Source organism: Ascidia mentula, chromosome 3, assembly GCF_947561715.1.
Source record: "Ascidia mentula chromosome 3, kaAscMent1.1, whole genome shotgun sequence".
NCBI lineage: Eukaryota > Metazoa > Chordata > Ascidiacea > Phlebobranchia > Ascidiidae > Ascidia > Ascidia mentula.
In genome coordinates, this window is record NC_138568.1 from 7,860,974 (window position 1) to 7,887,013 (window position 26,040).

Sequence of the window (26,040 nt, forward strand, 5' to 3'; positions counted from 1 at the left end):
GGGGAGCTAGGCCTTTGCAGTAAACAAAAGTTTTGCACCTAGATTCTGACGTCACAGAAGCGTTTTTCTTTTCTCTCCGAGGCTTTGTTTTTAAGCAAGTGCTCGCGCTAGCATTTGAGTTGTCTGCGCTCCATGCCCTGGCGTGTTTTTCGCAGCGCTTTGAGGAAAGTTAGCGCTGACCTAACCAAGAGATTGTCTTGTTTTCTTGTCAAGCAGGTAAACCGCCGTTAAGTGCTAGGCCTCTTTGAAACGTCTGTCGCCGTTTGATTTAAATCTGACTACTCGAAACTTTGCAACAGCTCAGTCCGAGCCTATTCCCCTCAGTTGCTGGCACAACCTGATAGACTGATTATATTTCTCTGGTTACAAGTGATCGAATGTCAGATGACACTCAGATGTCGAAACAAAGCACATTCCTAGTGAAGACTTATTCGTGGCTGTTGTTACTGATTCTACTGCTTTCCTTTCATATCCTGCTGGTTTCCACAGCCCGGATAAGCAACGGAGAAAACCAAAAACGCCTGGACAAAGGGCTTCAAGTCAGAAGGTAAGCAAATAGTTTAAGACCCTCTAGGCTAGGCTTTTTAGATATACTATGCTGTTTCTGTGGCATGGGGATGTTTCAGCCTTGGGTAGGGTAAAACCGCGTGTAACTGTGCGTGGCAAAAAAAAACATTCACTCAGTTTAGCTCTGGATGACGAGGGTTTGAAACGCCTCCGTGGACGTAGACCTATCATGTGCATATGTGTACTGAGTAGTTGTAGGCATCGCCGTTATCTTTTACCATACATCGATTTCGAGCTGTCCACCTATGCCCTACCTTGCTTCAATCTCAGCTTACACCAAAAACTAAGAATGGATGAAGCGCGACTTAATTCCGCTGCGTTTTGCTGTGTTTGTAATTGTGATTCACCTCGCCTTGCATTTTTTTGTTTGCTTCACATGTTTCGTGGCTAAGTTTGGTGTAAAAACACATGACGTATTTGGGTCAACGGCATTTGATGCGTTTAATTGCTACAGTACATGTGATACCTTGCTGTAAAGTCAATGATATTGATTTGTCACAAGCGTCGTAACAGCAGACTCATAATTTTCCTCAAAAAAAGCACGAAGAATGAACTTCAAAATGGATTTTAATCGGGTTTGAAGCAGTGACAGCCACATTAAGAGCGTTGCACTTGTATCGATTGACAACCCTTTCAAAACGATGAGATCACACTCGCAAATACTCCCCGAACTGCGCGTTTTAATCGTGTTTAATAATTTGATCCGGACACCCTCGAATAAATCTGTAACAACACCGCTTGCTGTATGCGGTTAAGTACGCGCATTGGAATCCGTCTTACTCTAGACCCCAGAGGAATCCGAATCGTTCGGAAATATTGTGTGGGTTGAACATTGCCACTGAAATTAAGCGAACCTGAACGAAATGTTTTATCGTTCAACGTCTGGATTTGTCGCGGAATTGCCAGCCTACCGTAAGAAAACATGGCTATTTTTAGCCCCAACGGAGGTTTTTTGATAATCTAAAAAGTGATCGTAGTATGTCATCTAATCTATATGCCATATTACGTTGCTTTGTTTAGTCTTCCCAGGGCCCCGTTGTACGTCACCCAAGAGTGTGGCCGATTGCACTTCGTACTCACACCCACACTCACACCCATGCTCGTCGTTCAGTATGGCCCTTACCTCGCCCTGAAATTTGCCGCTTGATGACGTGGCGACGGTTACGTCATAGTTTCGTCACTTCGGAGAGCGTTTATTAGACACCGTATGGGTGTGTGGTTTGGGTGTGTTTGTCACCAAGGCAGCGTTTCACTTTGGAGGATCGCGACCTATATGTATTTAGGTTTGCGGTCGCACATGAGTGAAATGGCATTACATGCACCATGTCACGTAGCTTTATGGTAACAGAAAAGACTTTTAAACTTTGTACCAATTTTAAACTTTGTACCCTGCCACTCTTATTGGTCGTATGCCTTTCAAAAGCGACTTCACCGATAAGAATATCATAGTTTATTTGTCTGTCTTCTTGATTGATGGCATTAAGAGACAACGTAATTTTGCGGAAATGCGCTAAAGTATCGCGTAAACCGAAAACGGGGCTAGGCCTTCTTGTTTCTGGGCCCCATCCCTCGCCGTTGGTTGTAATCTCCTCTAACTCCGCTTTGCGTGTGGCCGCCCTCAAGTTCAAGTGAACGGCGTGCCGCAGCGAATCCGCCTTGCGATATAAATTCTCATGCTAGTGTGTGTGTGTGTGTGTGTGTGTGTATAGGCGAGAGTGCTTAAGATAGCAATGGGTTGATGCCAGAAGTGTGTATTGTGCGACTTAGGCGGGCTTGGACTTCAAAGACTCGCGGGCAGCTATTAGGTGGAACATTGGACCTAACGTGAAGTACCTCATCAATCTTGATGTACAGAGATTTTCTGATTAATTCCGTTGTTTGTTTCCGCGTTGAATGATGCGCGTGTGCAAAATGTATAAAGCAGGAGAGAGGATCATGGATTGTTTCCATCATGGAAATCCTTTTTTGGTAAACCTAAACTCTTAACTTGTAATACAGTATTATCTTGCTTGTATCACAAGTGATTTCCCACTGCGACGTATTCTAATGTCGAGCATTCACTAGAATGCGTGTCGTATCAGGTACCTTCGGGATTACTTGGAAACCGTGTTCATAACATACATCTTTAGCTCTCCGCCGATGCCCGAATCATTTTAATAACCCGCAAATGCAGCCCTTTGTAATACAAGAGGCGTTCTCAGAACCCCCCTGTCAACAAGCACATATGGTCGACACGGCCGATGAAGGCAGTTTTCTTAACCTTTGTCCATGGCGGCTACCTAATTGTACGGGAAAATCGTCCCCCGCACCGCAACCATTCAGCCGAATGTTCCCTCACAGCGTCCAACTGCCATATTTGTAGCCTTGACTGATCGGGTTACCGCCGGTGGTCTATCGAGAGAATATTTTCAGTCCGTGTCGTTTGATTCATGTTCATCGATATTTCGTGTCGGGACACACAAGAAGCAACCAGACATTCTAGAATTATGCGCAATATTTACGTTGCATCCAGAACGGGTTAAGGTTCTCTGTCAAATAAATCCGCCAGTCCCAAGCTTACGATCGCACAAGCTGCCTCTGCGGCACTACCTATACCACACTGAGCTCTAGCGGTTTTTGCTGGAAAGTTACTTTAAACCGAGCTAGGCAACATTTGTCTAGCAGGAGGTGTCGAATTTCAAAGGTCATAGCGCTCGCTAGCGTAATCCAACAATAGCCGAAGTTGTCCCTGCAGCGTAACATGTACAGGCACACGTCTATTAGCAAAGACGTAAATCTCTACAATGCGAATACGCCGGATTATTGGCAGACTGCATCGCGACATATAGCTTCGTGCTTACGTACGCGTTCTGATGTGTGGTCGTGTTTCCGCGTTCCACAACTATGCGTTTTATGTGCTTTGATACCGCATGACAGTCACAAACCAATCGCCGGTTCGCGGCTTCTCAGAAGACCCTTTTGAAATGAAGAGTCGTTTTGACATTGCAGTTTCTTATATCGTCAGTTTACCACGCCTTGTTTGAAGAGATCGGATGACCGACAAAATTGTGAATAAACTGAGACCGATGCTCTGGTAAATCAGAAAATAAATGAAATAGACCAACTATGCTAAAGAGACATCAAAACCGCCTTGTCTTTTAAAAACAGCAATTGATTTTATACCCGCCCTATGTACATAATACAATTAGATGTAGTCAAACAACGACCTTTCGAAAGTAATTTTCGGACTTGCTACGCCATTTTACTGACAGGCCTTGCGACGGGGCAGCACGTTTGCGGTTCGGGACCAGTTTAACCCAACGGCCAGAACGGTTAATCCTACTTTGTTTGTCGGGGAATGCTACGCCGGCCCCCCACAGATCTTTCGACACTGAGATGAGTGAATACAAAGAGAAAACATTGTTAACCCAGGCTTTGGTTCATTGACGTTGACTCCACATGCAATCCCTCGGCTCAAGACAGTCCGTGCTTTTAGCCTTCAAATGCAGTTTTAAGTTACGGTCGGGGGTCAAACCGAGCTTTACGGTGGCCATGCACGTGCAGTTGGCAAAACTGTCGATACTCTAAATAGGAATGACGGTTCCAGAACATGACGAGTCGGGGGTTTTCTAGATGGATGCCCCCGAAAAATGTTAAGCCGGAATCCGGTTGTCAGAAAGCCAAAACAAATTGTCGGCTTCATTTTCCCACAGGAAAACCGCACGACACCGTTTCTCGCATTGGGGACGTTGCTGTGATGTAATAAACGCCCTTATTGCAAATACTTTTCGCTTTTAACCGATGTTGACTCAAATCATGGAGATTAAACGCCATTTGCCGCGGTTATGGTGGTTCGCCGCGTTTCGCGGGCACTTTATTGCCAACTGGTCGGTGACGTTCAAATAACTGGCCCCGGTCCAATATCTACACAGTGGACTCAAATCGCGAATGATATTACGTCCTTTTGCAAAACGAGTGGTCGCTTTTGATGTTTAGCAAACCATGGCATGCAATGTCTTTGAACTTGGCAAACAAGGAAGATACCGGTAAACAAGGTCGTACGGCGACGAGATTCCTGGCGTCTGAGTGCAATCATTGTGCCATGCAATGTCCCCGTGAACCTCTCCCCTAATATGCCTTATAGGAATAAACTTCGCGCGCATAGCTGTGGTGGGTTTATTGATACGGTGTTAACCAAACTAACACACTAGACCAGACAAAGCGTTCGCTTGTGAGCTCTATAATGTTCTTTCATTGAACCCCCCTTTGTCTAATCGTAGCATAGCGGAAAGTGCTGTGGCGAGGCACTACGTGCACGTTCGGTTACTGCACCCAATGTTTGTCAGTAAATTTGATGTTTGTATATTATGCATACGCATGTGTCTGTGCACCTGGCCTGGACAAAATTGGCATCTCTTCAATCGCTCAGTGCATGTCTAATGTGTGCTGCGCGAAGCGTTTGGCCTTTCCGCGCTCTTCAACATCACCTATCATTGTGAAGAATAGCCCGTCTTGAACTTTGGTCACGGCTCTGTCACTCAGGTGCGTCGTCGTCGCCGTCTTAATGGCCACCGTGCGTCGTTTCTTGCCTCGCATTCCACACATTTCGTGAACGCGATGCGGTGTAGTGACGGCGTCGACGGCGATATTGACGCTACTATTGTCGCCTCGTAAATTTAGAGTTTCTTTGTGAGCTTTCATTGACCGCATTCGCTGTAGGTAGTGACTGGCGCCCTACCCCCTTGGATTGGAACGCGGAATTACTACGAGTTTCATTGTTGTCAAATTGCGCGTATTCCTTTTTGGCGTCAATGAATACCCGGACACGGAAATTTGTGTAGGTTACGTAAGCTTTACACCTACGCGTGGAGGATCTCCTGGAGTGACTTGGAAGGTAATGTCGTACACAGTTTGGTGACACTGTGCACTTTTCGGCCAGTTTTTTTAGTTTAACACTCAACTCCATTAGTTCAACAGAACTTCGCAGTTATAAAACGCGGTGTTTAATTTTTGCTGTGTACAAAACACGACCTTGACTCATAAACCCAGTAACGAGCGCATTTAAAAGGCAATTGCAACATCTTTCCGAGTAAACTTTCTGAAGTCGAAGACAGGGCGCAACACGAACCTAAACGTTAGTTTTCACCCAACAGCAATTACAGTCCATTACCACGCGCCTTTTGCGAGAGTCTTTCACTAGACCGTGGATTAAAGCGTGGACCGATCCTGTTCTTTTTAAACGCGTAGCATGGCAAAGCGGCTTGGGCGCTTGAACCGCGGCCAGTGAGTATTTGGCCAGTAATTAGACTTCCACTGGGCGCCGAAAGCTCAAATTATCCTAGTCCGCTCGTCTACTATTGGCAACAAATACTTAACAGCGCTCCAAATGACAATTGCCATCGGTCACTGTTCTGTCAAAACGTCGCTTTGCGCGTATTTTATTGGGTTTGTAAACGTTGTGGAATTTAGAATGCCCACGTGGTGCTGCCTCAAGCCAATCAAGTTTTACTACAAGTAGAAGCCGGTTTGCAAATTACACGCCTGTGTAGATTAGACATCGGAATTCGCAACGGCTTTGGGACTTGGGTACAATTGATTGTTATCATCAAGTGATATTTGCTCTGAAATATACCCCAGTAAAAAGCTGTTGGCATATTAAAAATATTAAAGCTATAAGATTGCGTACAATGTTGAAGGTAACCTGTTTTCTGAAGACTTAATTTTTACACACGAAAAAGAGTAATACATGCGTTAATGCATGTAAAACCCGCTAGCAACAATTTCGTAATGCGTTTCTGTATTTAGAAATGCACAGGCCATTCCCATACGGCCTTGTTCTTTACCGGTAAAGGCAATTTACTACGAACCGCAGGACTGATAGCAGCTGTGTGGTATCGTGAGTCGGCCTTGTCCGCCACTTACAACGATCAATCTTGTTCTACTTTGATGCAGCGGCGACGTAATATGCCACAAGCATAGAGGATGGCTGCAGTTAATTGTATCAATGTTGGTTGGGCAGACGAGTACGTTGTGGCGAGTGGCGTAACAGGTTATACGTTACAATTGTCTCGGTAGAGCAAAAACTGAACTCCTATCGCGTCTTGCCTTGTGTATCGTAACGGACGCTGATTGGCCAGACGCCTGTCACTCCTCCTGGGGGCGCGGCTATGGAATAAAATCACAGCTATTTCGACCAACTAAAGGCAAAAACGCCCGAAACGATTTCTAAATTTTACCATAGTAAATGACCGTGTTGACTTGCCTCACACAATTGCAAAAAGAGACACTTTGCCAAATCGCCTTTGGTCAATCATCCTCCGTCCCCACTTAAATCCCTGTAAATCCGTGTTGTTACAAACTTGACGTGAATTGACGCTATTTCTTAAGCACTTGGTCTTAAGCTGGCGCTTTATTTGTGACCATGTTGGGGGTACGAATGCTCTGCGGCTGTTGGTTGCGTTCCAGGAAACCTTCTAACCGATTTAGCAGAAGTGGAAAAATCCCAGGGCCGCAATCTTTTCACCCGACCCGGGTAAAGCCTGGTTGCGAAATGACGATGTTTTGAATGTCAATATGGAAGGACGTGCCAAAATGCTGATGCACTGCAGCGAGAATGTGTGCTTAGGTGCAGAGGTTGTCTGGACTTCAGAATTCTGGCGGGTCAAAACTGCATATACAAAGATAAGAAGCCATTACGACGTTTCCGAAAACGATAACACGAAACATCTTGCGATGAATCACTGATAAAACAATGACTGTCCACTTTGCACGCAGCAAAAAGATGCTAGGAAATTTTGTTTTATCAGCTTTTGGCACTCTCACCATCCGGGACTCTGTCTAATGGACGTTTAAACCATCGATCCGCGTCGAAGTTTCGTCGAGTTTAGACGCCTGTCTGCGTACGAACCATGGTGCCATTGGCCAATGATTGACACATTCCCCTGGCTTGCTTGCGGGATTTCGAATCTGTTTGCTTTGCGTTAATCCTAGTTGGTCATCTATACACTCGCTTTAATGGGCTTTGCGAGCTTTAACTTTTGTGGATTTTTGCGCCTGCGTCCAAAGCTCACGCTCAACGCGTTCGAGCGAAAGGTCATGTGACTTCGATTCGACCAGACGAAATTCCTTTGCTGTAAGAGGATTTTGCCATTGCAATGTTTGGGTGGAAATCTTATAGTCTGCGCCAGCTGACACAAGTTTATTGTGAACGACAACGTAAGCCTTTGACGAAAATTGTGAATTGGCGAATTAAGACGATGAATTTCTTGCGGTATTAATGTTTGATGCGGTTTGTGCGAAAGGCAGATGTGTGCGCAGTGGAACGTTGCATAGCCTTCTACATGTGGCGCAATTTACTTAATTTACAAGGAAACTGCCTTATGGTGCAAACGTAAATGCATTCTTAGAGCACCTAAACGCAAGTTTACGCACTTCGGAAGATTGCATTGCGCAATACATTATACACAAGTTGGAAGACAAACTACGACAGACGGGAGAATAATTATCGTATTTGTGCTGGTTTGCACCTTGAATACCACCGACACAAAACCAACTCGTTGCAGCAGTGTTAAAGCCGGTTTGCGACTTGACTGCAACGCGGATCTTTTGTTTTGCGAAAGCGGAGGTTTGCAGTGGTTGGTCGCGGGACCGTAACGGCCATATTTATGTGGGTGCGCTTGTTTCAACATCGGCTCGCCGCAAAAATTAGCGCATTTACGGCCCCACTAAAAGCTCGTCGCGGAACCGAAGAGCAAGGTCTGGTCGCGGCCTGCGCGCGAGCGAACGCGCCACTCTACAATTCAACGAGTTCCAGAGGAAAGCGTGTTTCCTTCCCTAATCGTCGCTGCCGCAGGCGAACGGGGGCTTGCAATATAACCGTGATAGATGAGGAACGGATAATCCGCGTAAGCCGGGGGCCGGATATGGAACTTCCCAGTTTATTTGCGTAAACCGCGCGATTGCCGAATAAGGAATTGCTTCCCGTTTACTTGGAACTGCGATTATCCTGCGATTTTGTTAATTATCGCGCATGTATGACGCGCACTCGTCAGAACTTTTCCAGTAATAGTGACGAAGATATTTTTGATATTTTACCTGAAGCCTTTACGGACATAATTCGTGTTCTTTTTATATAAAAGCTGAATCATGGCGGCGTCGAAAAATCTGTCGAGTCATGTCGTGAAGATATGTGGCAAATCTTTTGTAAGTTATTTTTATTTGAGTGTTTCCTGGTTGTTAGAAAAGTACAGTAAAGAAAGCCCGCATCCTTCACAACAGCACAGCCCCAATACCAAATACAGCGAACATCACCTGTTTCCAGCTCCCACGAACTATTAATCAGTCTCACAACGAGGTTTTCGCGGGCAGCTAAGAACCCTAAGTCGCCTCTTTCGCCAGGAATGGCGCACTCACTGCCAAGCGGTTGTTTGTTCACCCGGCCCTTGTCTTTAGTTTTGCTGACGGATCCACGCCATTTCGTCTAAGCTGATCAATGGCAACTTCCACTCAATGCCAACTTTCAAAGCCGTTAGAAGTAGCTGACATCCCGCCCGTTGCTGCAAGGCGTTGTGATTGATAAGACCGCGCGCCCCTAAAGGCCATGTTAGTAGGGCAGATTGCTCATCTTGTTGTGCTTTCTAATCACGGTTTAGTCACGGTTTGGGCTTTGGGAACAATCCAAGGTAAATATATGCATGATCCAGTGCAACGCTTTGTTCGACAAAATCGCATGCTAATATGGATTGAAACACAGCGCGGTAAAAACGCAGGTGCAGGCGAGCTCGTTTCACCCTAGGGTTGTTTGTGACGTTCGTGCGAGCGATACATACGTCACCGCCGATAAAAGGCATTAACACGAACCCCAAATTCCTTGCAGGTTGACGACCTCGGGCTCAACCAAAAGAGAATTTTTATTTCTTTTTATTGTCCAACTTGTCGAATGCCAATTACGACTTTGCCGCGACCTTGGTGGCGTGAACACCAAGGGTTTTTTTTCTATGGCCTGTTTTGCTTGGTTGCGTGTTTTTCGGACTGCTGCCCTTTACCAGCGTAGCTCCAAAAAGTGGGTAACACACCTTTCGCGCGTATGCCGGCTACATGCGTTTCCGCGCCGTTACACCGAACTCCCGCGCCAATTTCATTCATACCGAATTATATACGTACGCCCGGCCTAAAGGTCTATAAATAAAACACAAACCTCGTAAGCGCTATAGGGCTAAATTTTCTCACGTATTAGCGTTCCCAAGCCGTCTACGCGTAGGTCTACATCACAGCATGACGAAATCCAGCATAAGGGAAATTTGGGCTTTTGTTGCCGCCCTCGAGACACCCAATTGCCGCGTGGCAGTCCAAACACAGCCCGCTTATCATCACATACTTCCCAATCAGCGACGTCGCCGCGTTGAATTACCGCGTGCCCGAGCACTTGACCGTTCATAGTACGGCCGGGAATTGCCTGGCTGCGGCATATCCGTAAGAACCCACGGGCCCTTTGTTGGCATTTTCAGGTTTTACTACGAATCCGCGCAGCTACAGTGTTGCTTCTGCTGCGGTTTTTCTGGGATTCCTCGCGCTTTCATTTGTTTGGAATCACAAACGATCGTAACCTTGGGCGTTGCTTGTCTGGCACGTAATGGTATTTGTTCCAAACGGGCCTATTATACGTATGTGTAAATTACGGGCCTTTGACGTTTAAAACAACGGTGAGTCATGTTGTATTGCGCGGAGTCTTCACGATATCGCCCTAAGCAAGTTTGAAAACCTCGGTAAAATCACGGCTGTTGTTGTGTTCACGCACCCAACACCCCAACTTACGCTAAATCAATATTTGCAACTGACTTTCCGACCACAAGACAAATTTACTTGTTTTTGCCATTTTAGCTGAGGGGGTTAACAAGCAGTTTCACACCGAGCGGTTTGCCGCAAAGTGGATCGAAAACCAATGGGGTTAATAAACAAACACGTTGTGCGGGGGCGGAAGGACGGTTTACCATTAGTCGTGAATAACACTCGAAAACCCCTGGAGGGTGTGCGATACCACCTACACACTCAACATTGAGGAGTTTTTTGTAGTTCTTCGTCGGATTTTTACGAATACTAGCGACTATACTGTCACAAACGAGGCACAAGAAATGTTGTAAATTGTTGATATGTATTTTGTAAGCGCTTATTGCGGAGATCGCATGCATTGGTGAATCTTTAGTGATGCAAACAGGATCCGCAGGCGTACCACTTTCTCAAAACAGTAAGGGATCTTATTCCTTGGTTCTTGAGTATTCTTCGACGTTTCCACGTACAGTGCACACAGGTCAACCTAACGTATATATTTACTACACTGATCTTCCATTACAAATCCGCTGGAAACCGCGTTTCGACCAGAAGCAAACATTAAGCGCGTGATTTGGTCATGGGTAGTTTCATGCGCCACCACCCGCAAAACCCCATCAAACCGTCTCTTCAGGTTTGTCAGAGTTACGTGAACGATCCATATGACAGACAAGACGGGTTGCCGCTCAATCGATCTGTTTGCAAGCAGAATCGGTAAAGTGGGAGGCGTTCGGTCCCCTTGAGTCAATATTTAAATGCTTTCAAGCCGCCCCTCAGCTATCGGGGCAAATGCCCGATACCACAGGTCCATTAGGGCATCCTCTTGTTGACAGGGGAAATGTGGAAAAACAACTTGGTGCTTGCGTGGGCCTGACGCGCCATATAGCCTTGAAATTGCAGAAGTTCTGTTTTTGCTTGCGCAGCCAAACAGCTATTTTGCATGTTTGAAAAAAAACTACCCTGCAAGCCTGATAATAGCCGATATTCGATGGTGTATTTTTTTGGTGCTCTGTTATACTGTAACCACAAATTTGGTAAAACTGTTGTTTAACCCTTTATCTTTTTTCCCCAGAAAGCGAAATGTAGCTGAGGCGATTGTTCAGGACAGTGTGTCGCGCGGCCACGCCAAACATCGACGCCGCTCTTTGCTCCAAGAAATGCTCAAAGTAGTTGATACATCGATGGGGGGAGGATGTCAATGTCTCTCGTCGAAGGGGTGAGTACTGCTGTAGAATTTTTTACTATACATGCTCAGTAGTTAGATGTTTATTTGGATGGTTTGTATATTAATTAAATGCTGTAAGCAGAAAAATGGTATTGTCCTGGCTAAAAGCTTAATAAACAGAAAAATATTTTTTCGAGAAAAGTTTGCATGGTTAACATAATACAGCATTAGAATATATGTGAACACGAAATGCCTAATTTGACTAAAAAACAAAGGAACAAATGATAAGTAAATCATCAATACAGCTTCTCAGCCTTGCCACGCAAGCTGCAGAAAGTACCGCTGTCGTTCCGTGTGTTTTTACATTCATCCTTGTAAACATTTCAGAGACAAATCCGGATGTGTTTGCGACATCAACAGTTTGATCTCAACCCTGTACACAATTCTTTCATCACCTGGGAATAAGCATTCAGTGGACGCGAAATTAAAGGCCGTTATTGCCAAGCTGCATCCCAACGATCTAAGAGCCATGCACGCTGTACTGCGTCAGCGGCTCGTGCGCATGCGTCACAGGACCAACCAAATGCTGCGTCAGCGTCTGCGAGCCAGAAGACACCGCATCATGCAACGTCACAACCCGCGATCAGTGTTTGACGGAAAACAGTTTTTCATGTTCTGAATGTTACGTTTTTTAAGTCTTCCTGTTGTTCATTTCCATTTTGTAGTATTGCTAGATGTTGCATGGCGAGTTGGCGTGGTCACGAAATAGGCCCCGGTTTAAGTAGTTGTACAGTAAAATATGCCCAAAAGACGACGTCAATTTAAACCTCTTTCTGCTTCCACGCTCCAAAAAGTCAATGCTAGTGATATCGAATGTAGAAAATTTGATCTAATTTGGTGGTATCTCAAACTACTGACTGAATAGTCAAAACATTCTTCATCTTTCGTTTGATCGAAGTCTTATAAGTATCCCATCCCATTAAACGCCGCGAACACTAGCTTTTCATAAACATTACTTCCAGAAAGTTCCGTACCTCCAGTTTTTAACATTGTACAGAACAACATTTGCTTATAGTTCCAGTTGCATCGACTTTTGCCGTTTGTGCTCGTTGTGTTTCCATTACACTGAATGAGCGTTATTGACCCCCGTCTAAACTTCATCCATAGCAAGAATTTTTATTTTTCTTTACGCGAAAACAATAAAAGACCTTTTAGTGCGGTTTTAAATGTTGCAAGCCCGTGTTGATGTATCGAAAAAACTTTACAGTTGCAGTTAAATGGTTGTTAATTGTCTTATAGTTCTATCTTTTTCATTTCCTTCCCATCTCCAGTGTTTTATTTTTTATACAAAGTTACATAGTATCTTGTAGTTGCGTTCGTAACGCTTTTCGTCGCGCATTGACAAAATACATGCTCATTGCAAACGACGTGTGAATGCTCTAGGTCTGCATCTTATACGTGAAAGAGATATTTCCTAGTCGACTTTAAGTTGCTCAAATATAAAAAATTCGGAAAATCTCCACAAAAGGTGCTGAAGCGTTTCGTTTTTGTTGCTGATGATGTTTAAAATCAATTAACATTGAAATAATGCCGTATGGTAACTGTGGAACTTAATCCCAAATGCAGTGAAACACCTTGTAACGTCCTATACAACAACAAAACATTTCCACGTGTTGAGGTATTTTCCCCGCTTTTTCGTCCAGTTTTCGTAAAAAGCAAATATTTATACCGAATAGAAACCAACGAAACAAGTTATCCCCCTTGGAAGAAACCCATTATCGACACTGTTACGCCTAACACGGAGGTCGTATCAGCAGGCTCATGCAACAGAAAAAGAGGTGTAGAAGGTGAGACTAAAAAAACGGTCATAGAAAGTTAAAAGGTAACGAACAGTGCGCAAAAATATTCAGTTTCAATTTTGACATTGCATTTTTTCGCTCCGGGAGTATGATCGAAATGCTCTGTCCCACGAATCCATGGAAACGCTCCATCGATGGAACTCCATTTTCCATTTCGCTTCAACTTCGTCCATTCCAGCTGCGGAAAAGAATGCAGGGAGTTAATATGATCGAAGTTTAAAACAGACTTGTTGACGAGGTCATTTTATATTTTATTTTTTTAATAAACTGCGTTTCCTATTGTAAATTTAAATAAGAAGTTTCCACCTGTGTTACGCACAACAAGTAACGTTGGAAAAAGGCGGATTTCAGGAAGAGTTAAAAACAGATGCAAACATAAAATACACCCACAATACTGAACCTATGATAGATGTAAGTCCTGGAGTTACCGTAAATAAGGTTTAAGGTGAAGCAAAGCACATGTACATTATTAGGATACAGTAAAATTAATCAGTTATATAAAACAGCATGCAAGAGTAATGTATATTGGGAACCGGTGTTATGCCTTTAAAAATAATTTTGATGGGGTTCATAATTACAATTAACCACTGATATTTACATTTCTTTGTTTAAATCTAAAAAATTTACGAAATTAGCACGAAAATCAACAAGTCATCAGTAATTGAACTGGGTTTTCGAGGTAGGATCCTCAGCGCCACCGAACGATTGAAAGGTAACGTACACTGCGCGGTATGCAAAAGGATCCTAATAGCTTTGCTAGGGCAAAACAAACGCCGACCACACAGAACTAACAGCGGAACTTTGCAAATGACGGTAATAGATCATCAGTTGGTCATTACCATTGATTATTTTTACAAAGGCATAAATAGGTGCCTTTCCTGGCTTACTTAAGCTCGTTAAAGCGTTGTATGGCAAGCAAACCTTTTAAACGATTTTTAGTAAATCTTTCAAGCACAAGAAGTTTTTACGCTGGATTAACCTGAAGGCCGTTAACGAAATGTTAAACTAAAAGCATTCAAAATTCGTCAAAACCGTACTTGTTGCCAGGTTAAGGCCAGGAATGTACTCCTCCCAGAAGGCGCATTGCATTGGGAAGGTCAGCGGAGAGCGCACAGTGTCTTCGCGAGCGGAAATATGAAGATATCGCTGGCGCGCGGCGTCAAATCGAGCCCAGTATTCTTCTTCCGACAATGGCGACTCGTCCACTTCACCATTGGGATCACTGGAATAAAGGAGATTACGCGTAAGACAGAACATTGTGCATAAAATACGGTTCGAGCAAATTATCAGCTTAATGCACAAAGGTATAGATGCTTGGTGGTTGCCTTTGCAAAAGTTTTTACTGTTTTAATATCATTTGGCGGCCACTGACATCAGTTTCGGGAAGGTTAAGTAAGTTTATGTACATCAACTGGTTGGAAAGAAACAATTGTATGTATAAATATTCACATGAACGCAAAACCGAAATGGATTTCCGTGTATATCCAAAAGAAAAAAGGAACGCTTAATTCGTCATTACAAGAAATATTGACACCAAGAATCTTCGGCTGTCTGCAAAACCGAGCGTGCATTGAAAATAGCGTAGAAGGTGCACAAAACACGACAAAATATTTGCCTCACTGCACTTTATTTTTCAACTTGTTGTTCGTGGCTAGTTGCGATTTTTCAGGAACCAGAGGCTTAACTTATGGGGCAACAACCTCACTATTCGCCCGAGTGCCGTGAGAACAAACGTAGGGCACTGGCCTGTCGATTCCACATGACAAACCGGCGGTTTCGGGAATGCACCTAGGGCACGGGCCTGGGATTAACTGAAATAACACGGGCGCCGGCTTTGCGCTCGAGTCCGCCGAACCAAACTGTGCAAAACACCGTCGGTAAGCGTCCAAAACAAGTTTCACGGGGCCTTTCAAGCGCCATGCGGGTCTCGTACGAATCGTATGTTGGTCGTCAATCACAGACACGTCAGCTTTACAAAACGTGTGATTCGAAACCTTGCGACTGTGACTCCACGACTGAACAAAGTCACTGTTGGGGCGTCCGGGGTGCAAGGCCGCGCATTTGGCAAAGCGAATCAAAATAAGTGTTGTTTTACCGCTACGGCGATTTTTCGAGTGCCGCTGGCGTGATTTCTCCTCCATCATTTCACATTCAAAGTCACGTTTCCACAAATATTATTGGACGCACATCCTGTCGCAATTTACAGGGCGAAGTTAATCATCAAGTTGTTTTTGCGCAAAAGAGGGAAATAAATCTGTGAAGTGATACGCCACTCAGTAACGTGCATTGTTGCCACATAGGTTTTACAGTTGGAAAACGGTTTGAAAATACACTGAATCTGATCCAATATGCACTACCTGTAACTTTACGGAGACAAAACTATGCGGCAAATTCCACGTCTGCTATTGCGTAAAATATGGTAGAAGACGGCATGCAGTGCAATAAAGCACATTTGCTGATGTTTGGTTGCAAACTTAAAGCATGTTATGTTATCGTTTGGTTCGGTTTGATCTAAAATGACCAATTTGCCGATGTTTTTTCAATTAGACTAAGTTACCGCGCATGATTCACCGTGGCGTACGATTTCCTTCAAATTAAACACATGTTTCAAGTCGCGTACGGTGTAATGTAATACAAAAGGTCGTCATACGCACCCGTATTTCGCGAAGTTGGTCCAATAGCGCACCAAGCGGCGGCTCACTAGTCGATCGACGTCATTGTAGCCCGTCTCGAACATCGGGAGACCAAACACTAGTTCGATTTCGTACCCATGCATGATTCCAGCCCACGATGGCCAAACGTTATTGGATATTCGGTAATCGAAGTGGTAGAGGTAGACGTTGTGGTTGTCGAAATGCTGTGAATGCAACCTGCGCATACATAAGAAAGAATAGGTGTAGGAATACAAAAATTTGAAACTGTTTTAAATGATACAAGCCCATGTTGATGTGCTGAAAAAACTTTACAGTTGCATTTAAATGGTTGTTAATTATCTTATGGTTCACTCATTTTCCTTCCCTTCCCATCTCCGGTGACTTTTTATACAGAGTCACATAGTATCTTGTAGTTGCGTTCGTAACGCTTTCCGTCGCGCATTGACAAAACACATGCTCATTGCGAACGACCTGTGAATGCTCTACGTCTATAGTTTATAAGCGAAAGAAGTATTTCCTAGTTGACTTTAAATTGCCTAATTAGACATTAAAACTTTGGAAAATCTCCACAAAAGAAAAAAGATTTCTGCATTTTATTTTTGTCCTGATCATGGGTTTTATTAAATTGGATCGTTTTAGTTTTAGTTGCATTCGTAATTTTCTGTCAACAAGAGCAAAAACTGTGTGTTAAAGGTAACCCATTAAACAGTGACGGTTAAGCAGTAGCTATTTCATATGGTTATTTTTCCACAACGGCTTAAATTAAAAAACACAACAGAAGAGACATCAGGGATTTCCAAGTTCACTTGAAAATATCACTAAAAAATCACTTGTAGTTCTATAAATCGAAACTAGTTGCTGATCAATATGACTGCAATCAATCAATAAACCTTTGTTGGTTTGGTTTAGCAATGCGAGAATACACTTTTCCGAAGTGCCGTGCGAAACGGCGCAGAAAGCAAATGCCCACGAATGCATCAATTGATTCCTTGCGCTAGAACTGTCGACAAGGGCCACCACTTAAGAAGAGCGCTGATTAAGTGACCTTTCGGCTAAGCGAAATGTGGTTACGTTACTCCTCTATCGAGAGGTCACCAACTGCGCAAAACTAGCAATTCGTTTGCGTTGGGCCTTTTCGCTATGGTTGCGTGTGCGCGGGGAACGTGTTGGGAACGTGCGTGCGGCCTCTACGAGAGCCTACAATGCACCAGGGGGGTTCAGTAGTGTATGTGAGCTTGCCAGATAGTAAATCCCACCACGTTACTCTGAGAATGATGACGGCTGTATATCACACATCGCTCTTGTACGCAAGTACATTTAAACATAGCAGCTCGGTGTACCTCACTGTCCACATAATTAATGGTCTAGCGCAGTGGTTTACGACATGCTTGGTGACTCTGGATTCATTTAATATATACTGATGATTTTAACAAACACATGCCCAAACGTTTTCATTGAGTATTGTCGATTAGTGAAGGTTTCGCGCTATACCGGTGTCTGGTATGCAGACCGCAGTTCGAGTACACAGTTTAAGAAACGCTGCTCTAGCGTTGTGTATTTATACGTAGTTTGAGTATTACCATGTACAAGGTCTTTTTCGAAGGAAATGTTAACCACGGAACCACTAACAATCAACGTTCGCTTTAAGAAGTCAACATTTAGTATTGGAAATGATTACTTTTCCATTATCACTTATTTTTAACAGAATCACTTGTCTATTAAAATCGGTAGAAAAGTGTAAGGATTCACAAATTTTTTCATAAATTTTCGTTTCCTTACTTTGCCAACGACTTCGTGGGGCAGTCCACGTGAAAATCGGCAACGATACGGTCGAGTGCATCTCTAAACTGGGCCTGATTGTCAGGATTCGACCAATCAGAGTAGAGGAAGGCGGTGGCCGAGCGTCCCATGGCGTTTGTGCGCAGACCACACAGATCTATACCATTCACGTACTGATCTCTGCGAAGTAAAGTATTGGTATTCCATTGGCGAATAAAACTACAAACTTACTTATAGGAATTCAGTTAAATTTGCCCAGTGGTATGGGATTGGAGTGTGGACACAATACGTGGTTTCATGTACCACGCAAAATGAACTGGCATAAAACGTCAAGATCTATCATTTTAATGATCAACTTACAAAATAAAATAATTCTGTTAGTACGCGCGTCTTCTCAATCTAAGTTATATATAATTTAAAAACACGGCCATCATTATTCCTAATGTATGGATTTTTCAACAGGAAATTAATAAACGCGTATAAGTGTTATGGGACATAATAAATAAATATTTAGAAATGTACTGCTCTTCTGGCATATGCCAGGCAAATTGCAATATGCCTGGCAGCAACAGGAATTTAATAAATAAAAATTGGCCGCAAAGATAGGTTGTAAATATTACAAAATATGCACCTATTTCCTGCATTTTTTCACCAACATAGAGAAATAAAATCAACACCGTATTGTTTATTTACTTGGTGATGTAACTTTCGGTGGATATGTTGAAGCCCGGTATGGTGTAAATATTGAAGTAGGATCCTTCGTTAGTGTTGTAACCTGCAAGTACATCCACCGAACTCTGTCCTCCCTGCTTCGTTATCTGCCATGGAGTAGCAAAAAATGACAATCACGAAAGAGTTATTTGTGTTTGGTATATCCTTTGCCAAGGTTGGCATCTAATAATATGGATTCTTATAACAGTGAATAATTTAGTATTCCCTAGTTAGTTTATGTTTTTATTTAAGTAAAGGCTGTAAAAAACCTCATATATTTCCGCAAAATTAAAAACATAAAATACCCTGATACAGTCTTAACGCGTTGGAGTTAAGAAACCTTTTTGCTATGACTCAAAAAGACTATTATAGTTCTTTTGCTTACAAATAGTTTTTGTTCTATTTTAGGGAAATTTACGTGATAATCGCATCTCCCGTAATACAACATACCCCACACACATTATGAACGTTGAATTAAACGCGCAAATTTTACCTCGTGAGGGTGAAAAGGCAGAAACTCGGTCCCGTGAACCGGAACAAACGGGAAATCGAATATCTCGGTTGTAATCCACGACGCGGCGAAAACTTCCTCCGCTGTCCTTGCTCGTAAACACGTTAGCAAGTCCATTTCGCTGGCGGTCGAGGCGAGCGGACAGTTCAAGCCTTCTCCCAGCGTGCGCGCTCTCTGCTGGGCAACTCCAAGCGTGTTCGTGGACCACGGGGTCATTTGGTTACCGCTTTGTAATATGACCCTGGTGACATCGAGGTTAAGCGGTTATGGCTCATAAGATAGGAAGCTATTAGCCGAAAGAAGGTCATGTATTTTGAATGACCAGGAGTTTAAAATAGCTGGATGCGGAGTTTCAATACGGTATGCATTTGCCTTTAATATACATCACTTTCGCCAATGCTGACATATTTAAATAGTGAAACGTGACTAATGGTGCAAATTCCTTATTTTGTCTTAATGCACCTTCAAAGGTTCTCATCAGTGTTCTGCACGTTTGTGGAGCATAGTTTGTTTCTTAGTTACAACACGAACATTTTATTATTGTACACCCAGGCAACATAATTTGTTGGTTAGGTTTAAAACTTCAACGTGAATAACTCTTAAATATGTAATTATATATTTTGTTTATTTTAAAAGCTCCACAGCCATGCACACTGCTAGTTGGCATTTGTTGAAAAATGAATGCATTATTCTGCCAAGCGGGTGATTGGCAGAATTGGTCAAGGCGCCCGACCCACATATCAAGATAAAACCCTGAATCCGATTTCACTTTAGAAATGATTTTTAAAATTTGTGATTTGTCGCAATAAAACAAATGGTGAAAATAAGTAATATTACAAGACTCCGTGTGGCCAATTTCTGTCATCACTATCTGGTGCAAATAAGAATGTGCGTAAAATATCCTTTGTTATAGTGCAAATATCAGAAACAATATCATTCAAAACCCACCTATGGAATAGTCCACGGCTAGAAGGGGCCACAGTATGGAGTCCAATCGATGCGGCACCGGCACTTTCCCCAAACAACGTGACGTCATCAGGATTACCCCCAAAATGGCGGATGTTGTCCCTGACCCACTTAAGTCCCATCTGTTGGTCAAGTAACCCCGCATTTCCAGGGTATTGATCAGCAAGAGGAGGCATGAATCCTAGTGGACCAAGTCTAGAAAAACGTTGAGAATTACTTCCACTGTAAATACGACTCATTTATTTGATTGGAAATTTGTTGCCTGATTAAAGTTGGAAAAATTAATCAAAGCGAAGGACTTAGAAACAAGTTTGGGATTTGAGCGCAAGATGTACGTTGTGGTAGCGATTTTTTAACAATAAATACATAAAATGTGGAATCCCTCAGCTGTCTCTATGAAAGGTTCTAGGATAAAGTAGAAACATACAGAGAATACCAATAGGTATCAGACACACCTAAAGAACCAGAGGCATAAATAAAATTCAAAAAAACATGCGCAAAAAAATTAATCAAGCTTACATAGCCTGTAGACGCGCACTATTTGGAGAAACAATTACTTTTAGAGTTTATTGCACACAAACCACTCGTGCAAATGACAGACAATAATGCTGCTCATCTGGCGACTGTAAAATGTCATCTGGGTTGTTTATCACCGCATAGGGTTGCTCCAAACCCGTCGTAAAACGTACAACAATGATTGGCTGTATAAGCGACAAAGCCATCCAAAGCCAATTGAGTCCGACCCTTCGTAAATCAATCAGCATGGTGCCGTCGGAGGTAACGTTGCTTTGTTAATGGACAGCGGCTCTGTCAACCTTAAATCCTATCTTTTATTACTATATACAGATTTGCCATGTGCTTGCTTCTAAGATTTGTGGATATTTTTGGACCAGTGTCTTAGAAAAACAAATGCTTTCCCCCATGGTCATTTTTCTTATCTAAACGTGTTAATTATTTCAATGAGACCGGATTGTTAGTGATATTGCGTTTCTGGACGGATCAGCTGGGCCAGAAAAATAAGTTTGCAAAAATTATTCGTGTTCGCTTTCAAAAAGGCCAACATCTAATTCACACCACACAATGTCCTCCAAAATCCGACAAAATAAATCCAATCTCGGAATCAAAATGCAACGCGCTTATTTTTTTGTCCTGCCTTAATTCAATCATGACTACAACTACCTACGTATTTTGTCAAAAAACGTCTGTTAATATTTCCTTGAGCGCTCACCTGTAGTTCACTGATACCACAATAACGTCGCCTTCAGCGGCCAGATACCGACCGTCGTATAGAGGAAGTGCAGGCGTCCCGCTGAAAAACGAGCCTCCGAATATCCACACCATGACCGAACGTGGCCTCATATCAACACCCAAGTTGACAGGAGTCCATACGTTAAGATAAAGGCAGTTTTCGCTCTTGTTGTTCGGCGCATTCCACATCTCCGCACCTTAAAACATGGTGTTTGATCCAAAAAGTTTTGACGAAGTTTCCTGAGACGTAAAGTGGTGGTTCTTGGCCTTGGGTATGTCCGCACTTTGAACATCATACCAACAAATATACTATGTGTTCCACGTTAATACGTAGAAGTTATAGTTCGAAACCATTCTTGGCCAGCTGTATCCCAGATCTTAATCTTAACTTTCAGGGCGGTGCGTGGGTGCTTAGTCATTGGGTTTTGCCACATGCATACGTTATTACAACTTCATCTGGGACGTGACAACTGGTTGGGGAATTTAAATGGTCACCAAAAAGATCAAGAATCACTGGCGTGAATGTTTTAACAGTAAAATATACAAACGCAACTGGCGCGTTTTTTTGTACTGCCATACCCATTCATTTTAAACTGTGTTTGTCGAATTTCCAGTTGACAGGTTCCACATGTATCAGGGTATGTTTCAGATAGGACGTGACGAAGTAAATTAAAACGGCAACGTGTTGCTGAATTTGCTTGTCATTGATTTTGCAGTGCCGCGGATGCCAGATGTATATGGTGTAGTTTCAATTAGATACGTTTTTAAGCTTTATTAGCACGCGAAATGTACGCGTCTCCAAGGGAAAGACCTTGCTACGTTTCTCAAAATAGAACTTGCTTTTGTATGAAGTTACTACAGAAAGGTTAATGAACGAATACATGTAGAGCTAATTAGGCCGGGAAATTATCGACGTTTAATTAACGACTACATAGAGAGGCTCCACAAACGCGAAATCTCCTGAGAGGTTTGTACAGTGTAAACAGTTGGGTTTATTTTAAGTTTTTGTGAATGCTTATTTTAGTGCGTTTGGGCGCATTTTTTTGTGTAATTAGAAAACAAATGTAAAAGCAAGTCAACGTTTGCTTTCATCAAGGCAAAACTTACCACGGAAACCGGGAAAATAATTGTCATCGTCATGGAAACACGTCGGTGCAAATTCGACCGCCCTGCGGACATCCGGGTCCCACGAGCGCGGAGGTTTCGGAGGAGCAAAGCGCAGTTCTCCTATTGGGGGTCGGGCAAACGGAATCCCAAGAAACACGGATACGGAACGCTTCTCTGATGCGCCCAATTTAACACTCACGTATTTTCCTTCCACTGATCCGTATCTACGAGATAGCGGGGATACTGTTACACATTAAACATATTATGGTAAATGTTGCCGGGACCGCTATGGCGTGACTTGCTACAACATCTTTAAGAATTTTGGAATTGAATACGAATTTTTGGTCAAATCGTTTTAAAACCATTTTCTTTTTAACAATTGAAACCAAAAGAAAATCAGAAAATTGTGACCATGAAGTACATGAACAATAAATGTAAGGATTAAGATGGCAAGGGTACCGATAATACCATTGGGTTGGGCCATGATGCCTTACGTTGTAACAGATATTCCAACATATCATTACTATGCAAACGGGCTTGTGCTGGCAGGAAAAAACTTGCCCAAAATGTCGTTGTCATGCGTATTAACCAACTAAATGTTAACACCGAGAACAAACATCCTACAATAAAATTACGTACGTGGTTCTCGCTATAGGTGGTGCGCGCAGTCCCGCACTCTGACAAAGACGACACAAAAGCAAACAGACCAGAGGTAACTTGAGGATTTCTAGAAGTGATCGCCCGTTGATTTGAGCCAAGCCTCGACACCCCGATGACGTCATTTCGTGATATTTTGTTCAATCAAGCACACATTTAAATGGTCAGCTGGCTGTGTTTAATATAGGTAAGTAGGTTAAAGTGATTACATATATCGGTAATGTTAAACTGCACAAACGAATAGACGGTTATTACGGAATTGAATTAATATGAATAGTAAACGCGACAGTAACAAGAAACTGAGCCAACGCGCTGTTTGAAGTTGCGACCTTGTGCGTAGATTGGTCCGAAGGGAAGATTGCAACAAAGGGATAATGTTAAATATTGACTGATAACGCTTAACCTTGTGCACACAAATCACAGGTAAAAGCACTGCCACATCTTACACGATGACTCTCTACTTTCCAAGGGAAATATTAACCTGGTGAAGAAAGATATCCCTGAACACAACTGAATAAACTGACAACTGATAAATGTTAACTAGACGACCAGGGCTGTATTTTGTATGATAAAATCCACAAAAACTGGCTCTGCAACCACCGAGATCACGCGACTTCTAATGTTTTTCACGTAAAGCTTAGCTACTCACACGCTGAAAATCAATTAGCTAGCACCATAAGCGTGGACCCTTTGTCCTTTCAAATCGATGAACTACGCCCGGGAACCTTTTTGACGCCGCGCACCGTGAACTTGTCAAACACCATCGGTTGTGCCCGAGCTAAAACCAATCGGATAAATAATTGAAGAATGATACCCGCAGCAAAGCGTTTGTACAAAGCGGCGAGGCCTGAATAGTTAACGCACTAAAGCACTTATCGTCTGATCAATACTCCGTTTGCTTCTGTGCACTCGCATTTTCGCCTTGGCAAATTCAATGCATGGTGGGCCGTGGTCCTATGCCTGTGGCGTGCCCGCCTCGACTGGCAAACGTCAAGTGGCGTGGCTGCGAGTACGCATTTGTGTCGAGTTATCTTGAAGCGACGCTGACAGGACCAGCTGACAACAGGGCCGCAAACAGCTTTGATCTCACGGCAATTGATTGCAAATGACTTTCAACTAGGTGTGACCTGGACTTCCTGCCCCTTGAACACTTCACTCCCACTGGCCTAAATAACAGTAAGTGTGGCGAGCGCGATATAGGCAAATTAAATCAGTCGAAACAGGAACGCAAAGGTCTGACACTATTAATTTCCTCATCATTTGCTGCCTGTACGGAGCGTAATTCAACCGGGTACAGTGGAAATGTCAGCTTATAAACAGGGCCATCCCAGCGGTACAAGGACTGCTTGCATGCTGAACGGACTCTATAAAGCCAACCGTCACGCTCAACTCCCCTGTGTAAGCGTACGCTGCAAGGGCATTGTTGACAAACGATTCCGCGTTAGGTCAACCCCGCTAATAATGTTCTCGACCGCCTGTCGAATTGGCTTTAAGAATTGAGCGTCAAATGTCACACCAAGAAACCATTTAAACTCATTTTTGACATTTAAAACGATATTTATCGACTGCTTGATATCGTTATGTGGATCACCAGGAAATATTACAAATTTGCCTCGTTGGAGTGGGCTGTATAGTTTCTATATGCACTTCTTGTGTTAACAGTCTAATATGTAAAACACTTTAAAGGGCAAGATTTCGCGAGCTACTACTCGCTTCTTCAAGTGCGACAAATGGCGCAACTAAACCATAGAATGTTACGGCTTATAGCAGTGGTAAAATACGACACTTATTTGATATGCGATGTAGCACGTTATACCATGGGGGGAATTTTCAATATTATTATCGTTTTGTGCAAATATTTGACTCTTTTCAAACGAGACAAGAAACTGCGATTAACAACAAATAGTAATAAAGTTCACAACCCCGAACGATAAAACTTCAACGTTTTATAACACGACCTGTGTAAACACGTTTAGTTAGAGAAACGACCGTTGGTGGTGCACTTGCTATACCACAAAACATTAAGTTGTAAATCAGGGTCTCGTTAAGATTTCCTTGTAAACTCTAAATTAAATTTCCACACGCATGGAAGTTTTCGTCATAAATTATATCAGTTTTCACTTTAAAAATTTTGAAAACCAGGAATCCTTTTATTCAGACAGCATTCAAATACCGCTTTATGTCCCAAACATCAAAATAGGCGACACAGATACAGAAAAATTAACAGTAAAGCAGCATATAAATAAATACAGATTTAAAAAAAAACTAAACTTTGCTTTAAAGTAGATACATTTCTCAGGGAGTTATTCGTGGGTGTAATTTCACCGAGAGCAGAAGGCAAATATTTTCCCTTCGTTCCACAAGATGACGCTAAAGATACAAATAGTACTCTTAGTACAATAAGGGCGATTGGCAACATTTAAATAAAGGCCCCGACCTATTTATCAAGAAGAAAACCAGTCCGGAATTTATGGTCAGGATAACCTGGGTTTGAATTCCTGTTTGTTATAAACTCAAAAATACAGTATCTGCTTGTAAACCACGCAAGCTGCAAGACAACTTGCAATCTTCGTAAAGGTTGGTAATTGGTTGCATTTCAAGGACCTTTTGCAAAAGCACTACGTAGCCTAGTAAAACTGCTCACAAGTTATCTAACTATGTTCATGTGTAACATATAAATATTTATTTAGCGTGATGTGTTTTAATTATGCCAAAGAACTATCAAAAATAAGACATTTACAGCCTGTTTTACGATATGCGAAACTTTCGGTACCTTGAGTGTCCGTGGATTGGTTGAAAGCAATTTCGGTTTCGCGTACTGGTCAGACAACCTTCGTCAGCCGCTTTACGAACTGTTTTATGGTTGCGTCAATAATGGTGACTCGACGGAAACGTCAGAAACTGACGAACAAAGTGCTCGTGTTATTGTTCTATTCTTCAGCTCGTTCTACAAATTTTATCAGACCTATGCACAGTTGCCATATGAGATTAGTTGCTGCTATTGTTTGCTAA

The 26,040-nt window shown here is 42.8% G+C and overlaps 2 protein-coding genes across 2 annotated transcripts; one reads left to right on the forward strand and one right to left on the reverse strand.

The window, feature by feature from the left end:
- Positions 1–197: 197 nt before the first annotated feature.
- Positions 198–12,960, forward strand: LOC145894022 (uncharacterized). Its single transcript, XM_082982455.1, has 3 exons — positions 198–547; positions 11,444–11,587; positions 11,924–12,960. The coding sequence occupies exons 1-3, from the start codon at positions 378–380 to the stop codon at positions 12,213–12,215; spliced, it is 606 nt and encodes a 201-aa protein (XP_082838581.1). The 5' UTR covers positions 198–377; the 3' UTR covers positions 12,216–12,960.
- A 398-nt stretch (positions 12,961–13,358) lies between these two features.
- LOC145895490 (acetylcholinesterase-like) lies at positions 13,359–23,153 on the reverse strand. The gene is made up of 10 exons (XM_082984297.1): positions 23,011–23,153; positions 22,372–22,595; positions 21,245–21,461; positions 19,999–20,211; positions 19,033–19,291; positions 18,522–18,646; positions 17,829–18,008; positions 16,050–16,265; positions 14,433–14,617; positions 13,359–13,573 (listed from the first exon to the last, which is right to left on the reverse strand). Exons 1-10 carry the CDS (start codon positions 23,151–23,153, stop codon positions 13,449–13,451), a joined length of 1,887 nt encoding a protein of 628 aa, XP_082840423.1. The 3' UTR covers positions 13,359–13,448.
- Between the last annotated feature and the right edge of the window lie 2,887 nt (positions 23,154–26,040).

Coding starts and splice junctions, on each gene's coding strand:
- LOC145894022 (XM_082982455.1), top strand. CDS start 378: ATGTCAGATGACACTCAGATGTCGAAACAAAGCACATTCCTAGTGAAG. Junction 548..11,443: donor AAAGGGCTTCAAGTCAGAAG/GTAAGCAAATAG, acceptor TTTTTTCCCCAG/AAAGCGAAATGTAGCTGAGG. Junction 11,588..11,923: donor CAATGTCTCTCGTCGAAGGG/GTGAGTACTGCT, acceptor TAAACATTTCAG/AGACAAATCCGGATGTGTTT.
- LOC145895490 (XM_082984297.1), bottom strand. CDS start 23,153: ATGACGTCATCGGGGTGTCGAGGCTTGGCTCAAATCAACGGGCGATCA. Junction 22,596..23,010: donor CCACCTATAGCGAGAACCAC/GTACGTAATTTT, acceptor GCTATCTCGTAG/ATACGGATCAGTGGAAGGAA. Junction 19,292..19,998: donor AGCCGTGGACTATTCCATAG/GTGGGTTTTGAA, acceptor CGATGTCACCAG/GGTCATATTACAAAGCGGTA.